Source organism: Pseudophryne corroboree, chromosome 1 (assembly GCF_028390025.1).
Source record: "Pseudophryne corroboree isolate aPseCor3 chromosome 1, aPseCor3.hap2, whole genome shotgun sequence".
NCBI lineage: Eukaryota > Metazoa > Chordata > Amphibia > Anura > Myobatrachidae > Pseudophryne > Pseudophryne corroboree.
The window spans coordinates 752,721,373-752,742,546 of NC_086444.1; the positions used below are offsets into that span (position 1 = coordinate 752,721,373).

General features: G+C 44.7%; 1 protein-coding gene across 1 annotated transcript; it reads right to left on the reverse strand.

Moving 5' to 3' along the window:
• Positions 1 to 819: 819 nt before the first annotated feature.
• Positions 820 to 17,798, reverse strand: LOC134943430 (uncharacterized). The gene is made up of 6 exons (XM_063932300.1): positions 17,659 to 17,798; positions 17,426 to 17,500; positions 15,375 to 15,437; positions 3,866 to 3,901; positions 1,919 to 1,951; positions 820 to 1,232 (listed from the first exon to the last, which is right to left on the reverse strand). Exons 3-6 carry the CDS (start codon positions 15,426 to 15,428, stop codon positions 921 to 923), a joined length of 435 nt encoding a protein of 144 aa, XP_063788370.1. The 5' UTR covers positions 15,429 to 15,437; positions 17,426 to 17,500; positions 17,659 to 17,798; the 3' UTR covers positions 820 to 920.
• Positions 17,799 to 21,174: the final 3,376 nt, after the last annotated feature.

A 21,174-nucleotide genomic window follows, 5' to 3' on the forward strand; every position in this document is an offset into this window, starting at 1 on the left:
CAATAGTGTTCAGCATATGTGTAAGGGTCATTATGCGTTTCATGTGTACAATGCATTAATAATGTGCAGCAAATGTGTATAGAAAGGGCACTACTGTGTGGTCTAATGAGAATAAAAAGCAATATGGTATGGTGTAATGTGAATAAGGAGCAATATGGTCTGGTGTAATGAGAATAAAGAGCAATATGGTGTGGTGTAATGTGAATAAGGAGCAATTCAGTATGATATGTGAAAGAGGGGCACTACTGTGAGGAGCAACGTATATAAGGTAAAGTGGTACTACTGTGTGATGTAATGTGAATAAGGGACACTATCGCATGATAAATTGTGAACAAAGTTGCACTACTGTGAGGCATAATTTGAATTGGGGGTACTACTGTGTGGCCATGCCCCTTCCCAGCAAGAACACATACCTTTTTGGGCTGTGCGCCGAATGTGCACACTGTTCTTATTTAAATTACAAGGGGTAGGAAAACCAAAATAAGGACTGCTATGGGTGGGGGGGTGATGGTGCTGGGAAAGGGGTGCAGGGTCAGATGCGGAACTAGCTTTGGTGCTAGGGGGCACCAGCCAAAATCTTGCCTAGGGCATCATATTGGGTAGGGCCGGCTCTGTTTGTCTCAGATGCTGAATTCTTTTATTTCCATTTGAGAACCCTGATTAAAGGTGTATTGAACCAATTGATTTAACTTTATACAGGACATATAATGTTAGTGAATGAATTGTGACCCAGTGTTTGTTTGTATGTGTGTTTGTTTTTTGCATGTAATGTTACCATATCTAAGAAAAATAAATGTTAAGAATTCACAAAACAGCAGATATTAGCATGGTGCTCATTTAATGACACAATATGCAAAGGAACTTGTCTCTTTAACATGAAAAGGACGTGCCCATGACTAGCTATGGGTGCAGGTAGTCATTTACTGCACTTGCACGTCAGGTTTTGGCGCGTCAGCAGATTCTGGAGCATCAGCAGTGGCTGTCGCGTCAGCAGTGCCTGTCGCGTCAACAGCAGGTTCTGGTACGTCAACAGCAGGTTCTGGTACGTCAACAGCAGGTTCTGGTACGTCAACAGCAGGTTCTGGTACGGCAGCAGCAGGTTCTGGTACGGCAGCAGCAGGTTCTGGTACGGCAGCAGCAGGTTCTGGTACGGCAGCAGCAGGTTGTGGTACATCAGCAGGTTTTGGCACAACAGCAGTTTCTGATGCAGAAGTTGGTTTGGGATTCTTTTTCTGAAATTATGAATAAAATAAAAAAAGGTATTAGGCTGTAAGTGTACTAAGATTTTATCTACATAACTGAAACTAGTGTATTTTTATTTTTCCTTTTTTTCTTTAATGGAGCACAAAGAAGACATCATGAAACAGACATACAGTACATAGGCATTTAGGGATACGGTCATTAGGTCGACAGTCATTAGGTCAACCGCTATTGGTCGACATGCATTATGCCGACATGGTCACTTGGCCGATATGGTGATTAGGTCGACCTGAACAAGGTCGACATTGATAAGGTTGACATGAGTTTTTCACATTTTTTTTTTCTTTCATTTTTTGAACTTTTTCATACTTTACGATCCACGTGGACTACGATTGGGAATAGTAACCTGTGCCGAGCGCAGTGGCAGTGGAGCGAGGCCGGGACATGGAGCACTAATTGGGGTTCCCCGTCACTTTACAAAGAAAACGACACCAAAAAAAAGTAAAAAAACACGCATCGACCTTTTTTCATGTCGATCTAGTTTATGTCAACCTAATGACCATGTCAAGCTGTGTGGTCGACCTAATGACCCATACACGGCAAATCAGACATTGCCAACCTTTTTTTTTTTTTTTTTTTTTTTTTTAACTGTTTTGTGCTGAATTGTACAAATATTAATTCACAAGTTACATTTAACCATTCCCCGAGGATAACTTACACAGTCTGCAAAGTGGTCATCTCTGTGCTTTGGCTAGAAGAAAATAATACATATTTACAAACAATAATACAAATAATATGGTAGAGCATTTAACATAAAATATTTGGATCTTATCATGATCTGTATCATTCATTAGTGTTGGAGGCTCACCCAGCCTTGCAGCTCCTACTGATAATGTACAGTATAACAGAGGGTTTGGGTTAGGTTGGAGTGATATAACTGACCCACAGTGCTAGTGTTGAATCCTGAGTGTTTTCAGCATATATAAGCATACGTGGCATACAGTACAGGTAGCTAAAACTCTTATCCAAAGTTAATTTTTGTTTTCACACAAGCTTAAAACTATGATGCTGCCTCTACAGCACACGCATGCTGAGCAAGAAGCCCGTCATACACTGCTGAGCTGCAAAACAGGCTGTAGGTGGGTTCCTGTCTCAGCACTGGCTGTATCATACTTTGAAAGTCTAATAGACAGAACCTGAACATAAACTGTTGCCATGTGTATGCAATTCATTAAGAGTAAAATAACAGCTCACAGGTAAGAAAGTGACTGTTACCCAGTGCTGAAAGTAGGGTTGTACGGGGTGGTACGGAAGGTCTATGGGTCTGCACGGGGTGCAGGGTCTATGTCCGCAATGAGCATGTAACCCCTGGCAATGAGCAAGAAACACCTGGCAACGAGCATGAAGTGCGGTCAGTCCTATTAGAGGCATTATGTGTGTAAGCGGCACTTCAGGGAGTATTATGTGTGTAAGCGACACTAGTGGGGCATTATGCGCACAAACAGTACAGCAGAGGGCATTGTGTGTGTAAGCGGCACTACAGGGGGCATTATGCATATAAGCGGCACTAAAGTGCCATGGGGCGGGGGGCGCAAAATGTATAATTACGCCACTGCATGTATAGCATTACCCAGAAGTGCCAGGAATGCTGGCGTCACCAGGAAAAGCTACAGAAAGTTACATCTTTTGCCATGAAACCCCTGGCAGCAAGTAAATAGAAGCCTTACTGTGGGCCATCATTTGAAAGGGGCATTTTAGTGTGAGGGACATAAAATGGTGTCAACAGCATAACTGTATGTGGCATAATATGTAATAGGCATTACGGTGTTTGGTATAATATGTAATGGGCATTACGGTGTGTGGTATAATATGTAATGGGCATTATGGTGTGTAGTATAATATGTAATAGGCATTACGGTGTGTGGTATAATATGTAATAGGTATTACGGTGTGTGGCAGAATGTGTAATGGGCATTATGGTGTGTGGCATAATGTGTAATAAACATTATGGTGTGTGGCATAATGTGGCCATGCCCCTATTGTCATGTAGCCACTCCCCTAGTTTTGTGAGACCATGCCCCTTATGACACGTGACCATGGGCCTAATTCAGATTTGATCATAGATGTGCTTAATTTAGCACATCTACGATCATTTAATCAGACATGCGGGGGGACGCCCAGCACAGGGCTAGTCCACCCCGCATGTCAGGCCCTACCCCCCCCCTATCCCCGCAAAGGTGCAAAAGTATCGCACGGCGGCGATGCTTTTGCACCTGGCGAGTGACTCCCGGCCAACGCAGCTCCTACGCGCTGGCAGGCCACTACCCGCTGCGTCCCGGGTCGCAGCACCTGCATGTGACATCACGCAGTCGCCGCCGTGGCCTGCTTCCCCCAATGGTCCAGTCACACCTGCGTTGTCCAGGCCGCGCTCCTGCAACGACGTTCTAACACCGTTGGCACGCCCCTTCCCGCCCCGAGACCACCTCTGCATGTCAATCAGGCAGTGGCAATCGCAGCCCAGTGCTGGTAGCATCTCACTGGGCTCCACATAGGGATTCAGACTGTGATCACTGCCGCTGCAACGATCCAGTCTGAATTAGGCCCCATGCCATTTTTACTATCAGTACCACTAAGAAAAAATTTCTACTTGCACCACTGATGTTACCTTTCCTTTTGGCTCTTCATGATGCTTTGGTTTATTCTGCAACGATGTACAATAGGAGAAAGGAGAACAATATGAGTGAGTATCATTTATCCTGTTACAATAATAGTAGTGTAAGTATGTTTTATATGAATGTGAGCAATATAAGAGCATGTTGTACAAGTTAATGCTACAGTTACAGTAGATATGTATGCCACATATGAAAAAGAAAATCAAAATGCAGAAATAATGTATGTAAATGAAAGATTAATAGTCTGATTCTGAGTTGAGAGAGTGCTTAGAGAGAAATATTACATGGCTCAGAGCCATGATGAACCTCTAGATGTATGCTTTGATTATATGGGTAATCAATAAGGTACTTGGACAAACCTAATTACATGCATTGCTAATTGCTTCCCATTAAACAATAGTTTAAGTCTGCAAAGCATTTAGATACGCTTACTTATAAACTTTGAAGTACTGTATATAAAAAGCAGATCTGCTTGTGAATTATTAGCATATATACAGAGTGTTCCAGACATAGGGCGGGATGTACAGTACTAGGCATCGCTTCTGCGATATGGTACATCCCGCCACTTACCACGTCTATACTAATCGCATATGTACTTACATATGCGATTAGTATTGCAAAGGACAGCTCTCCCAATAAGAGCAGCCATTTGTGATGTCAGAACTTTGGGTTTAGTCTAGAGATGAGCGCCTGAAATTTTTCGGGTTTTGTGTTTTGGTTTTGGGTTCGGTTCCGCGGCCGTGTTTTGGGTTCGAACGCGTTTTGGCAAAACCTCACCGAATTTTTTTTGTCGGATTCGGGTGTGTTTTGGATTCGGGTGTTTTTTTCAAAAAACACTAAAAAACAGCTTAAATCATAGAATTTGGGGGTCATTTTGATCCCAAAGTATTATTAACCTCAAAAACCATAATTTACACTCATTTTCAGTCTATTCTGAATACCTCACACCTCACAATATTATTTTTAGTCCTAAAATTTGCACCGAGGTCGCTGTGTGAGTAAGATAAGCGACCCTAGTGGCCGACACAAACACCGGGCCCATCTAGGAGTGGCACTGCAGTGTCACGCAGGATGTCCCTTCCAAAAAACCCTCCCCAAACAGCACATGACGCAAAGAAAAAAAGAGGCGCAATGAGGTAGCTGTGTGAGTAAGATTAGCGACCCTAGTGGCCGACACAAACACCGGGCCCATCTAGGAGTGGCACTGCAGTGTCACGCAGGATGTCCCTTCCAAAAAACCCTCCCCAAACAGCACATGACGCAAAGAAAAAAAGAGGCGCAATGAGGTAGCTGTGTGAGTAAGATTAGCGACCCTAGTGGCTGACACAAACACCGGGCCCATCTAGGAGTGGCACTGCAGTGTCACGCAGGATGTCCCTTCCAAAAAACCCTCCCCAAACAGCACATGACGCAAAGAAAAAAAGAGGCGCAATGAGGTAGCTGACTGTGTGAGTAAGATTAGCGACCCTAGTGGCCGACACAAACACCGGGCCCATCTAGGAGTGGCACTGCAGTGTCACGCAGGATGGCCCTTCCAAAAAACCCTCCCCAAACAGCACATGACGCAAAAAAAAAAAGAGGCGCAATGAGGTAGCTGTGTGAGTAAGATTAGCGACCCTAGTGGCCGACACAAACACCGGGCCCATCTAGGAGTGGCACTGCAGTGTCACGCAGGATGTCCCTTCCAAAAAACCCTCCCCAAACAGCACATGACGCAAAGAAAAAAAGAGGCGCAATGAGGTAGCTGTGTGAGTAAGATTAGCGACCCTAGTGGCCGACACAAACACCGGGCCCATCTAGGAGTGGCACTGCAGTGTCACGCAGGATGTCCCTTCCAAAAAACCCTCCCCAAACAGCACATGACGCAAAGAAAAAAAGAGGCGCAATGAGGTAGCTGACTGTGTGAGTAAGATTAGCGACCCTAGTGGCCGACACAAACACCGGGCCCATCTAGGAGTGGCACTGCAGTGTCACGCAGGATGTCCCTTCCAAAAAACCCTCCCCAATCAGCACATGATGCAAAGAAAAAGAAAAGAAAAAAGAGGTGCAAGATGGAATTGTCCTTGGGCCCTCCCACCCACCCTTATGTTGTATAAACAAAACAGGACATGCACACTTTAACCAACCCATCATTTCAGTGACAGGGTCTGCCACACGACTGTGACTGATATGACGGGTTGGTTTGGACCCCCCCCAAAAAAGAAGCAATTAATCTCTCCTTGCACAAACTGGCTCTACAGAGGCAAGATGTCCACCTCATCTTCACCCTCCGATATATCACCGTGTACATCCCCCTCCTCACAGATTATCAATTCGTCCCCACTGGAATCCACCATCTCAGCTCCCTGTGTACTTTGTGGAGGCAATTGCTGCTGGTCAATGTCTCCGCGGAGGAATTGATTATAATTCATTTTAATGAACATCATCTTCTCCACATTTTCTGGATGTAACCTCGTACGCCGATTTGCTGACAAGGTGAGCGGCGGCACTAAACACTCTTTCGGAGTACACACTTGTGGGAGGGCAACTTAGGTAGAATAAAGCCAGTTTGTGCAAGGGCCTCCAAATTGCCTCTTTTTCCTGCCAGTATAAGTACGGACTGTGTGACGTGCCTACTTGGATGCGGTCACTCATATAATCCTCCACCATTCTATCAATGTTGAGAGAATCATATGCAGTGACAGTAGACGACATGTCCGTAATCGTTGTCAGGTCCTTCAGTCCGGACCAGATGTCAGCATCAGCAGTCGCTCCAGACTGCCCTGCATCACCGCCAGCGGGTGGGCTCGGAATTCTGAGCCTTTTCCTCGCACCCCCAGTTGCGGGAGAATGTGAAGGAGGAGATGTTGACAGGTCGCGTTCCGCTTGACTTGACAATTTTGTCACCAGCAGGTCTTTCAACCCCAGCAGACCTGTGTCTGCCGGAAAGAGAGATCCAAGGTAGGCTTTAAATCTAGGATCGAGCACGGTGGCCAAAATGTAGTGCTCTGATTTCAACAGATTGACCACCCGTGAATCCTTGTTAAGCGAATTAAGGGCTGCATCCACAAGTCCCACATGCCTAGCGGAATCGCTCCCTTTTAGCTCCTTCTTCAATGCCTCCAGCTTCTTCTGCAAAAGCCTGATGAGGGGAATGACCTGACTCAGGCTGGCAGTGTCTGAACTGACTTCACGTGTGGCAAGTTCAAAGGGCATCAGAACCTTGCACAACGTTGAAATCATTCTCCACTGCACCTGAGACAGGTGCATTCCACCTACTATATCGTGCTCAATTGTATAGGCTTGAATGGCCTTTTGCTGCTCCTCCAACCTCTGAAGCATATAGAGGGTTGAATTCCACCTCGTTACCACTTCTTGCTTCAGATGATGGCAGGGCAGGTTCAGTAGTTTTTGGTGGTGCTCCAGTCTTCTGTACGTGGTGCCTGTACGCCGAAAGTGTCCCGCAATTCTTCTGGCCACCGACAGCATCTCTTGCACGCCCCTGTCGTTTTTTAAAAAATTCTGCACCACCAAATTCAAGGTATGTGCAAAACATGGGACGTGCTGGAATTTGCCCATATTTAATGCACACACAATATTGCTGGCGTTGTCCGATGCCACAAATCCACAGGAGAGTCCAATTGGGGTAAGCCATTCCGCGATGATCTTCCTCAGTTGCCGTAAGAGGTTTTCAGCTGTGTGCGTATTCTGGAAAGCGGTGATACAAAGCGTAGCCTGCCTAGGAAAGAGTTGGCGTTTGCGAGATGCTGCTACTGGTGCCGCCGCTGCTGTTCTTGCGGCGGGAGTCCATACATCTACCCAGTGGGCTGTCACAGTCATATAGTCCTGACCCTGCCCTGCTCCACTTGTCCACATGTCCGTGGTTAAGTGGACATTGGGTACAACTGCATTTTTTAGGACACTGGTGAGTCTTTTTCTGACGTCCGTGTACATTCTCGGTATCGCCTGCCTAGAGAAGTGGAACCTAGATGGTATTTGGTAACGGGGGCACACTGCCTCAATAAATTGTCTAGTTCCCTGTGAACTAACGGCGGATACCGGACGCACGTCTAACACCAACATAGTTGTCAAGGACTCAGTTATCCGCTTTGCAGTAGGATGACTGCTGTGATATTTCATCTTCCTCGCAAAGGACTGTTGAACAGTCAATTGCTTACTGGAAGTAGTACAAGTGGGCTTACGACTTCCCCTCTGGGATGACCATCGACTCCCAGCGGCAACAACAGCAGCGCCAGCAGCAGTAGGCGTTACACGCAAGGATGCATCGGAGGAATCCCAGGCAGGAGAGGACTCGTCAGAATTGCCAGTGACATGGCCTGCAGGACTATTGGCATTCCTGGGGAAGGAGGAAATTGACACTGAGGGAGTTGGTGGGGTGGTTTGCGTGAGCTTGGTTACAAGAGGAAGGGATTTACTGGTCAGTGGACTGCTTCCGCTGTCACCCAAAGTTTTTGAACTTGTCACTGACTTATTATGAATGCGCTGCAGGTGACGTATAAGGGAGGATGTTCCGAGGTGGTTAACGTCCTTACCCCTACTTATTACAGCTTGACAAAGGGAACACACGGCTTGACACCTGTTGTCCGCATTTCTGGTGAAATACCTCCACACCGAAGAGCTGATTTTTTTGGTATTTTCACCTGGCATGTCAACGGCCATATTCCTCCCACGGACAACAGGTGTCTCCCCGGGTGCCTGACTTAAACAAACCACCTCACCATCAGAATCCTCCTGGTCAATTTCCTCCCCAGCGCCAGCAACACCCATATCCTCCTCATCCTGGTGTACTTCAACACTGACATCTTCAATCTGACTATCAGGAACTGGACTGCGGGTGCTCCTTCCAGCACTTGCAGGGGGCGTGCAAATGGTGGAAGGCGCATGCTCTTCACGTCCAGTGTTGGGAAGGTCAGGCATCGCAACCGACACAATTGGACTCTCCTTGTGGATTTGGGATTTCGAAGAATGCACAGTTCTTTGCTGTGCTGCTTTTGCCAGCTTGAGTCTTTTCATTTTTCTAGCGAGAGGCTGAGTGCTTCCATCCTCATGTGAAGCTGAACCACTAGCCATGAACTTAGGCCAGGGCCTCAGCCGTTCCTTGCCACTCCGTGTGGTAAATGGCATATTGGCAAGTTTACGCTTCTCCTCCGACAATTTTATTTTAGGTTTTGGAGTCCTTTTTTTACTGATATTTGGTGTTTTGGATTTGACATGCTCTGTACTATGACATTGGGCATCGGCCTTGGCAGACGACGTTGCTGGCATTTCATCGTCTCGGCCATGACTAGTGGCAGCAGCTTCAGCACGAGGTGGAAGTGGATCTTGATCTTTCCCTAATTTTGGAACCTCAACATTTTTGTTCTCCATATTTTAATAGGCACAACTAAAAGGCACCTCAGGTAAACAATGGAGATGGATGGATTGGATACTAGTATACAATTATGGACGGGCTGCCGAGTGCCGACACAGAGGTAGCCACAGCCGTGAACTACCGCACTGTACTGTGTCTGCTGCTAATATATAGACTGGTTGATAAAGAGATAGTATACTCGTAACTAGTATGTATGTATAAAGAAAGAAAAAAAAACCACGGTTAGGTGGTATATACAATTATGGACGGGCTGCCGAGTGCCGACACAGAGGTAGCCACAGCCGTGAACTACCGCACTGTACTGTGTCTGCTGCTAATATAGACTGGTTGATAAAGAGATAGTATACTCGTAACTAGTATGTATGTATAAAGAAAGAAAAAAAAACCATGGTTAGGTGGTATATACAATTATGGACGGGCTGCCGAGTGCCGACACAGAGGTAGCCACAGCCGTGAACTACCGCACTGTACTGTGTCTGCTGCTAATATATAGACTGGTTGATAAAGAGATAGTATACTCGTAACTAGTATGTATGTATAAAGAAAGAAAAAAAAACCACGGTTAGGTGGTATATACAATTATGGACGGGCTGCCGAGTGCCGACACAGAGGTAGCCACAGCCGTGAACTACCGCACTGTACTGTGTCTGCTGCTAATATAGACTGGTTGATAAAGAGATAGTATACTCGTAACTAGTATGTATGTATAAAAGAAAAAAAAACCACGGTTAGGTGGTATATACAATTATGGACGGGCTGCCGAGTGCCGACACAGAGGTAGCCACAGCCGTGAACTACCGCACTGTACTGTGTCTGCTGCTAATATATAGACTGGTTGATAAAGAGATAGTATACTACTAATATTATATATACTGGTGGTCAGGTCACTGGTCACTAGTCACACTGGCAGTGGCACTCCTGCAGCAAAAGTGTGCACTGTTTAATTTTAATATAATATTATGTACTCCTGGCTCCTGCTATAACCTATAACTGGCACTGCAGTAGTGCTCCCCAGTCTCCCCCACAATTATAAGCTGTGTGAGCTGAGCAGTCAGACAGATATATAATATATATAGATGATGCAGCACACTGGCCTGAGCCTGAGCAGTGCACACAGATATGGTATGTGACTGACTGAGTCACTGTGTGTATCGCTTTTTTCAGGCAGAGAACGGATATATTAAATAAACTGCACTGTGTGTCTGGTGGTCACTCACTATATAATATATTATGTACTCCTGGCTCCTGCTATAACCTATAACTGGCACTGCAGTAGTGCTCCCCAGTCTCCCCCACAATTATAAGCTGTGTGAGCTGAGCAGTCAGACAGATATATATAATATTATATATAGATAATAGATGATGCAGCACACTGGCCTGAGCCTGAGCAGTGCACACAGATATGGTATGTGACTGAGTCACTGTGTGCTGTGTATCGCTTTTTTCAGGCAGAGAACGGATTATAAATAAAACTGGTGGTCACTGGTCACTATCAGCAAAACTCTGCACTGTACTGAGTACTCCTAATGCTCCCCAAAATTAGTAAATCAAGTGTCTCTCTAATCTATTCTAAACGGAGAGGACGCCAGCCACGTCCTCTCCCTATCAATCTCAATGCACGTGTGAAAATGGCGGCGACGCGCGGCTCCTTATATAGAATCCGAGTCTCGCGATAGAATCCGAGCCTCGCGAGAATCCGACAGCGTCATGATGACGTTCGGGCGCGCTCGGGTTAACCGAGCAAGGCGGGAAGATCCGAGTCGCTCGGACCCGTGAAAAAAAACATGAAGTTCTGGCGGGTTCGGATTCAGAGAAACCGAACCCGCTCATCTCTAGTTTAGTCCCGGGAGTCCCTCTGCGGTGGCCATGGGGGAAATGAGTGCTGGGAGGGATCTATTTTCCCCATACCTCCTAACTGTCCCGATTTCAGTGAGACAGTCTCCTGCTGTCCCACGGGCGGGGAAGGTTGGGAGCCTTTGATCAGCAAAGCAGCGGGTGATCTCAACAGTTCAGGGAAGTGAACCAGGGGCTGCCCAGTAGCTAGAGGAGCGCTGGGTGCACCCCCAAATGACGAAAATGGTAACGTGATGCAAGGCCATGCCTCCTGTCTGTGGCCACGCACCATCCAGTAGAGACTGGATGGGGGTGTTCCCCATTCCCCATTCCCTTTTGTATGTATCCTAATGTGTATCATTCTGTATATCATGTGATATGTTCATTCAGTAAATCTGCCCTGCAACTGCTGACAATATAGAAAGAATATGTGAACATATCTTGGGAGGCCGTTCTGCATTTACTTGGACTACCCTCTTGCTGCATGATTTTTTTTATTTTGCAATACACAAGTATTTTGTTTCGGATCTTTGTCATTTTTCATTCATTTATTTTATTTGCTAAAAGTATCGTAATAACAGTTGCTGAATACATGCTAAGTATATGCCACTTTAACACTGACAACATTGGTCTACTCATTTTGCGCTTATGTGGCCATAGTTGGCTTTGGAGGAAATACCAGAAACCTTGAAAGCTAAGGTTATGTCAAATGTCAGTAAGGAATCTATTCTGAAACTTTAACGGGCAAAAATACATATGTAATGCTACTGAATAACCTCATTATGAATTGCATAAACCATGCTTGTGGTATCACTGGCTTCTTCCTCATTGTACCTAAAGGATTTATGCAGCAGCTGCCATGAGTGTGAGACAGTTGCACACATATGTAAATATGGAAGGTGAAGGAGAAGTTTGAGATCTTGCTGTGTGTATATACAACCGCCCCCACACTCAAGTTGTATGGACAGGTGTATATACTCTCCGGCGCCAGCGCCTACCGGACTGAAGAAGATTAAATAATAGTGCGGACTGCTGCTCCTAATTATAGGGATAATTGCATTCCCTATATTGAACAAAAAAACAAAAACTAACTAGAAGGGTGTGACCCCCTGTAGAAAAATCAGGGGCGCTGTCCGCACTGATTAAAAGGAGACAATTAAAAATATTCACAATAACAAAATAATGTTAAATAAAATATATATTATAATTTATTAACATACAATGCTGCAGCATAAATTACATATCAAATACATAATATGTATGTTGTGAGCCCTGATACAAGTACTCCACATACACTAATAAAATTATTTATAACTCACTATAATTCAGAGGCTTGGACTTTGATATTAATGGATTTCACAATGTCCACTGATTTAGTGATGAACTGGCTGAATTTAACTTTTCAGACACTCATTGTATTCATGTGTCTTCAATTCATTAGTGTCCCGAAAGAACATGTGTGCACACATACATTGATTTAAAGTAGGTAATTACCATGTACAGTTAGCCTTTGTATCACCTCCAAAATCAATTGTTTGGGACAATCCCGGTTTTAAAACTCCCTCTGCTGGTGCTCATCCGTTCATTGCAGAATATCTGGAGAAAGTATCCACGGGAATTCATCCACAGCACTCAGGCTCCCTCTGCTGGTGACTAACCGTAATTGCAGGTATACTGGCTGCTGGTCGTGGCCACAAGCCGGTGATCACATCAAATGAATGGGAGGTGATCGTCACTGATGATGGTGGTCACTTCGAAAACGCGTTTCTCCGCCTTCCAAACACACTCAGCGGCTTCCTCAGGAACCATCATCAGTGACGATCACCTCCCAATCATTTGATGTGATCACCGGCTTGTGGCCACGATCAGTAGCCAGTATACCTGCAATTACGGTTAGTCACCAGCAGAGGGAGCCTGAGTGCTGTGGATGAATTCCCGTGGATACTTTCTCCAGATATTCTGCAATGAACGGATGAGCACCAGCAGAGGGAGTTTTAAAACTGGGATTGTCCCAAACAACTGATTTTGGAGGTGATACAAAGGCTAACTGTACATGGTAATTACCTACTTTAAATCAATGTATGTGTGCACACATGTTCTTTCGGGACACTAATGAATTGAAGACACATGAATACAATGAGTGTCTGAAAAGTTAAATTCAGCCAGTTCATCACTAAATCAGTGGACATTGTGAAATCCATTAATATCAAAGTCCAAGCCTCTGAATTATAGTGAGTTATAAATAATTTTATTAGTGTATGTGGAGTACTTGTATCAGGACTCACAACATACATATTATGTATTTGATATATGTAATTTATGCTGCAGCATTGTATGTTAATAAATTATAATATATATTTTATTTAACATTATTTTGTTATTGTGAATATTTTTAATTGTCTCCTTTTAATCAGTGCGGACAGCGCCCCTGATTTTTCTACAGGGGGTCACACCCTTGTAGTTAGTTTTTGTAAGTTTGAGATCTGCAAGTTCTGGTTGGTTGGTGGGGGCTTAGAAGTATCCAAAGTACAAAGGGAATACAACAGTCACTACTGATATATGGTGGTGGAGATCTGGGGTCCATCGATCTATGTGTATTGGAGTTAGTGTTTGATTTAACTTTAATATATAAATAATGCACCACACACAGATACATTACAGGTATATAATCTTTACATAAGTCACATATAAATGTGGTTACATTTAGGGAGTGCTGTCCGGTCACTTCCAGCCAATGTAACTTGAAATACAAACTGTGCCCCTAGGTGTTACCTGTCACAGATATGAGTAATATGAACAAACGCTTCCATATTTTTGAACCTAGTTTGTGTTATATATGTGATTACTCTTGTTCAGCACAGGGCCGGTTCTGGCGCTCTGTGCGCCCCGGGCGGCAATAGGGGGCGTGGCTTTGCACAGGGGGCGTGGTCATTTACGCCCCCTGTACAGACTGAAATTATGTGCGGTGCGCGATGATGTAATCGCGCACCGCACAGCAAAGGTCCTCTCCACGAAGGGAAACTAGACGCGTAGCATCTAGTTCCCTTCGTGGAGAGGACCTTTGCTGTGCGGTGTGCGATGACATCATCGCGCACCGCACAGTAAAGGACCTCTCCACGAAGGGAAACTAGACACGTATGCGTCTAGTTTCCCTTCACAGCGGCAGCGGGGGGCAACGGGCAGCGGGGGGCACAGCAGCAGCGGATCTTGCCCTTGTGCGGCGCCCTCCAGATGGCGCCCTGCGCCCTCCGGAAGGCGGCGCCCTGGGCAAAAGTCCTGCTTGCCCGTGGCAAGATCTGCTTCTGGTTCAGCAACATTGGAACTGCAATAATAGATTTATTTAAAACTAGCTGTTCTACTCGTTCTTCGCACAGGAGTTTCTAATTTTCACGGTTGTAAATATAAATGGGTTTTAAAAATTGTGGCAGGACCATTTATGTAGTTTATTAAATTCTACACGCTGGAGGTGCAATCCAAATTTTGATCTGATTGTCCGTTTAGGCATTATCTGTCACGCAACACAAGATACGCATCGGTAATGATGTCATTATGTCAACCCCCTTTTCATACCCTTAGGGGAGGTTTATTAAAATTCTAATTATGTAGTTTTCCTATTTACCTCCTGAAGAATTCCTATGTTAAATTTCAGCTTCCTAACATGTCGGGAAGTAAAAGAATTAGTGATGAGTTAGTCAGATAGTGAGTGAGGGCTTTCGTGTATGTATGTATATATATATATATATATATGTAAATGAAAGCAGATGAAACAAAGGTGGGTACACACTAGGTGAAGTGCTCTATGAGTGACGTCGCCTAATGTGTTCCTTTCCCTGCCAGGGTGATCGGAGGCAGTGCGTACACACTGAGCGATATGGTGACCATATCGCTCAGTGATGTCACGCTGTGGCCGGGCCGTGCGTGCAGTTTTTGGACGACAGTCCAAATTAAGCTGCATGCATGGCCGACAGTGAAGATCGTTAATGACCCGCGGGGCCGCGCATCACTCGGCGGCATACACACTGGCCAATATAGTTAACGACATCACCCAGGAAGGGCAAAATGAGCAAAGACGTTTACTATTATAGCCCAGTGTGTATCCACCTTTACAGTAACCAATCAGATGGGTGTTGGTCACGGATCTTTTTTGCTTGTGTAACAGTGTTGATAAAAGTCACTGTATGTTTCAGTAATATCAAACTTCAGTGTAGCATTGGGGCAAAACAAAGACAATAAAAACTACTAAACTAGGTATATTTACTAATGTGACCCAATCGGTGTAAATGCTGAAATATACTTACTGGAAAGCAGCTAACTGCCACCAAGAGAAGAGCAAAGACAACCAGCAGCTTCATCTCGCAATCCTGATAAAGTCATCACAAAATGTTATTTGTAAACTTCCAAAGTTATTTGCACAGCGTATAACAACACAAACACCAGTGTCAGCATGGCCCTATCATATTAGGGGAAAAACGCTTGAAGCTGTTGCCTGAGAAAGTCAGTTTACAGCCAGGGCCAGCTCTACCATTAGGCAGCTTAGGCGGCTGTCTAGGAGCACCGGCCACTGGAGGGCACCACTGAATTCACTTAGCAAAATACAGGAATGATGTCTCTGTATGCGGGTCAGGGTCAGTAATGAACTTACAGATGGTGGGATGGAACAGAATAAGGAGCATACACATATATCAAGCCGGATTCCCGACAGCCGGCATCCTGAATGTTAGTATACTGGGAAGGGTTAGGGTTAGACTGCGGTAAGGGAGGGTTAGGGTAAGGTTAATTACGTTTATTCAAGGTATTGGTAATACAGTGGTCGGGATGCAGCTGTCTGTATTCTGACCAGTGGCATTCTGTACCCAATCCCAATTAAATATCCCCACCAGACCCATATACAGTATTATACAATAGATAAAGAATAGATGGCACTCAAGGACTTTTAAAGTGAAAGTATCTTGTGAACAAAGTCTCAATTGCTTTTAACTTTGTTTACAACATACTTTATCACTTGAAAAGTACTTGACTATTGTCCCTTTTCTCTGTATATGTGTATATATATGTACAGTATATGCTGGGTGTGTTCAAACTGAAATCTAAATTGCAGTGTAAAAATAAAGCAGCCAGTGTTTACCCTGCACAGGAACACTGTAAACCACCCAAATCTAACTCTCTCTGCACATGTTATATCTGTCCCCCCACCCCCCTCCCACCCCTGCAGTGCACATGGTTTTGCCCATTTACTAACAAATTTGCTACTGCGATCAGATCTGAATTAGGCCCTTAATCAAGTGGCAGTCCCCTGTTAGAATGTTACAATATCAGAGGAACATACTGTAGCAAAGAGTATGGGCAATGTGTTTCCCAATCATATGCAGCTCCAGGAGATTATGTCTGTCTCTTGCCATAGATCACTGTTACCAGTGGTGAAACATTGCTCTAGTGGCAGGGGAGACATGGATTGTGTTCCTCCTGCTAGACCTTCCAGCTCCAGTGCAAATATAAATCTCAGTAGAAATATAAATGAAATTTAAACATAGATGAATGTAGTTTTGCAGCCAAACTACGTGAAGCCATGCTGTATGACTACGATGCATTTTTCATCTGTGCTATACTTTGCATGTTACCTCAAACCCACAAAAATATTCTTCTTGCTCTCAATGTGTGCCTGTACATCTGCCTGCTGAGGTGGTACCAGCTGGGGGAGTGGTTAAAACTAGAAAAGTGGACTTGGCCCTATAGTTACATTAGTCACCTTTGGCATTGCAGTCCTAGGTGATTGAGTTGTGGGGCAAATTCCTGGGGCTGCATTCATAACATTAAAAAAAATCAGGTAAACAGTCATAAAAGACTGTGTTTTTGTGGCCTATATTTTCCTGTGTTTTTTTTTCAAGTCAATGTATTGATTTACATATAAACAAGCACACAATAAGAAGGGATATGCACAGTACCAAAACAGTAGATTACAGAATTAGACATCAGTATAAATATGTAACAGACATACAATAAAAAGGAAAAACAGCACAACGTAGGCAGACCACCTAAAGGCCAACAAGAAGGCCAAGAACGAAGCCAACTATATTTTCCTGCTTTTGCTTAGACAATACAGGGATATTTGTTCCACTTTACTACCAATCCTCAGCTATATCTCTCCCAAACAAATAAAAATAAATTATGAGTAGATTAAGAAAGAAAAACGTTATTCACATGTAACTGTTGCGCTCTGAATAGTGACATTGGGTCTGTCCATAATGAGCCGAAAGTAGATAGAGAGGGGAGAGTAGGAAGACACAACTAGAATAGTGAGTACACTGGTGATAAAGTATATTTTGTTACAGCAGTATGATAGCAGTCTTACCTCTGTGAGAAAGGCAAACGATGGTCTGAGAATGATAACAGGTAATGCATCACTGTGACTCTACAGTATATATACCTGCAGGATAACATTAGGGATTATTGTTTAAGTGATTGCAAAATCCCATGAATACTGAAACACTATTTACACAATCTGATAATGAACAGATTATGAATAATCTATAAAGCTAATACTCAACACAAAGGCTTCTTTCTGTTCCAAATACTAAGCCAAACCTCCAAGAATCGTTACATTGTGCCTAGTCCGGATCAGTCTTTATCTTCAATGTCCTGACCAACAAATGTAAGAAGAGAGATAGGATTGCCAACAAGTCATATCTGTTATGACTCTGCCAGCTATTATGTCCTTGCCTGCAGTACCTCTGGCCTGCCAGGTGTGCTGCTGTTGTGTCTCTGACCTGCAGTACCTCTGAGCTGTCAGAGGTGCGGTTGGTTGAAGAGCAGTCCCAGCTGGGGTAATCAGGGGAACATGCTGCTCTCCTCTCATTACCTTCCTCAGCTGCAGCACATTAATGTTTGGGTCCTGTCTTAGGGCTGTAACACACTGACCGGTTTCTCCCGGCTGGCAAAAAGCCGGACAAAGTTTGTCCGGCTTTTTGCCATCCGGGAGAAACCGGCAGTCTCGCACACAGGACGGCTTTGAGCCGTGTGTGATGCTGTGCGCATGCGCAGCATTAGACACGGCTTGAGAAAAAACCGTTGTGTGTGAAAGCTCTAGAGATGAGCGGGTTCGGTTTCTCTGAATCCGAACCCGCCAGAACTTCATGTTTTTTTTCACGGGTCCGAGCGACTCGGATCTTCCCGCCTTGCTCGGTTAACCCGAGCGCGCCCGAACGTCATCATGACGCTGTCGGATTCTCGCGAGGCTCGGATTCTATCGCGAGACTCGGATTCTATATAAGGAGCCGCGCGTCGCCGCCATTTTCACACGTGCATTGAGATTGATAGGGAGAGGACGTGGCTGGCATCCTCTCCATTTAGATTATAAGAGACTGAGAGAGATTTACTGGAGCTGACTAGGAGGAGTACTGTTACTGTAGAAGTGTAGAGACTGAGTGGAGAGAGTTTACTAGTGAGGACAGTGCAGTTTACTTTATAATCCGTTCTCTGCCTGAAAAAAGCGATACACAGCACACAGTGACTCAGTCACATACCATATCTGTGTGCACTGCTCAGGCTCAGGCCAGTGTGCTGCATCATCTATTATCTATATATAATATTATATATATCTGTCTGACTGCTCAGCTCACACAGCTTATAATTGTGGGGGAGACTGGGGAGCACTACTGCAGTGCCAGTTATAGGTTATAGCAGGAGCCAGGAGTACATAATATATTATATAGTGAGTGACCACCAGACACACAGTGCAGTTTATTTAATATATCCGTTCTCTGCCTGAAAAAAGCGATACACACAGTGACTCAGTCAGTCACATACCATATCTGTGTGCACTGCTCAGGCTCAGGCCAGTGTGCTGCATCATCTATTATCTATATATAATATTATATATATCTGTCTGACTGCTCAGCTCACACAGCTTATAATTGTGGGGGAGACTGGGGAGCACTACTGCAGTGCCAGTTATAGGTTATAGCAGGAGCCAGGAGTACATAATATATTATATAGTGAGTGACCACCAGACACACAGTGCAGTTTATTTAATATATCCGTTCTCTGCCTGAAAAAAGCGATACACACAGTGACTCAGTCAGTCACATACCATATCTGTGTGCACTGCTCAGGCTCAGGCCAGTGTGCTGCATCATCTATATATATTATATATCTGTCTGACTGCTCAGCTCACACAGCTTATAATTGTGGGGGAGACTGGGGAGCACTACTGCAGTGCCAGTTATAGGTTATAGCAGGAGCCAGGAGTACATATTATATTAAAATTAAACAGTGCACACTTTTGCTGCAGGAGTGCCACTGCCAGTGTGACTGACCAGTGACCTGACCACCAGTATAGTTAGTAGTATACTTATATTGTGATTGCCTGAAAAAGTTAAACACTCGTCGTGTGACTTCACTTGTGTGTTTTTTTTTTTTTTATTCTATAAAAATAAAACTCATTCTGCTGACAGACAGTGTCCAGCAGGTCCGTCATTATATAATATATACCTGTCCGGCTGCAGTAGTGATATATATATATTTTTTATATCATTTATCATCCAGTCGCAGCAGACACAGTACGGTAGTTCACGGCTGTGGCTACCTCTGTGTCTCTGCACTCGGCAGGCAGTCCGTCCATAATTGTAATACCACCTAACCGTGGATTTTTTTCATTCTTCTTAATACATACATAGTTACATAGACATCTTCTCTTTATCAACCAGTCTATATTAGCTGCAGACACAGTACAGTACGGTAGTTCACGGCTGTGGCTACCTCTGTGTCTGCACTCGGCAGGCAGTCCGTCCATAATTGTATACCACCTAACCGTGGATTTTTTTCAGTCTTCTTTATACATACATAGTTACATAGACATCTTCTCTTTATCAACCAGTCTATATTAGCTGCAGACACAGTACAGTACGGTAGTTCACGGCTGTGGCTACCTCTGTGTCTGCAGTCGGCAGGCAGTCCATAATTGTATACTAGTATCCATCTCCATTGTTTACCTGAGGTGCCTTTTAGTTGTGCCTATTAAAATATGGAGAACAAAAATGTTGAGGTTCCAAAATTAGGGAAAGATCAAGATCCACTTCCACCTCGTGCTGAAGCTGCTGCCACTAGTCATGGCCGAGATGATGAAATGCCAGCAACGTCGTCTGCCAAGGCCGATGCCCAATGTCATAGTACAGAGCATGTCAAATCCAAAACACCAAATATCAGAAAAAAAAGGACTCCAAAACCTAAAATAAAATTGTCGGAGGAGAAGCGTAAACTTGCCAATATGCCATTTACCACACGGAGTGGCAAGGAACGGCTGAGGCCCTGGCCTATGTTCATGGCTAGTGGTTCAGCTTCACATGAGGATGGAAGCACTCAGCCTCTCGCTAGAAAAATGAAAAGACTCAAGCTGGCAAAAGCAGCACAGCAAAGAACTGTGCATTCTTCGAAATCCCAAATCCACAAGGAGAGTCCAATTGTGTCGGTTGCGATGCCTGACCTTCCCAACACTGGACGTGAAGAGCATGCGCCTTCCACCATTTGCACGCCCCCTGCAAGTGCTGGAAGGAGCACCCGCAGTCCAGTTCCTGATAGTCAGATTGAAGATGTCAGTGTTGAAGTACACCAGGATGAGGAGGATATGGGTGTTGCTGGCGCTGGGGAGGAAATTGACCAGGAGGATTCTGATGGTGAGGTGGTTTGTTTAAGTCAGGCACCCGGGGAGACACCTGTTGTCCGTGGGAGGAATATGGCCGTTGACATGCCAGGTGAAAATACCAAAAAAATCAGCTCTTCGGTGTGGAGGTATTTCACCAGAAATGCGGACAACAGGTGTCAAGCCGTGTGTTCCCTTTGTCAAGCTGTAATAAGTAGGGGTAAGGACGTTAACCACCTCGGAGTCGGAACATCCTCCCTTATACGTCACCTGCAGCGCTTTCATAATAAGTCAGTGACAAGTTCAAAAACTTTGGGTGACAGCGGAAGCAGTCCACTGACCAGTAAATCCCTTCCTCTTGTAACCAAGCTCACGCAAACCACCCCACCAACTCCCTCAGTGTCAATTTCCTCCTTCCCCAGGAATGCCAATAGTCCTGCAGGCCATGTCACTGGCAATTCTGA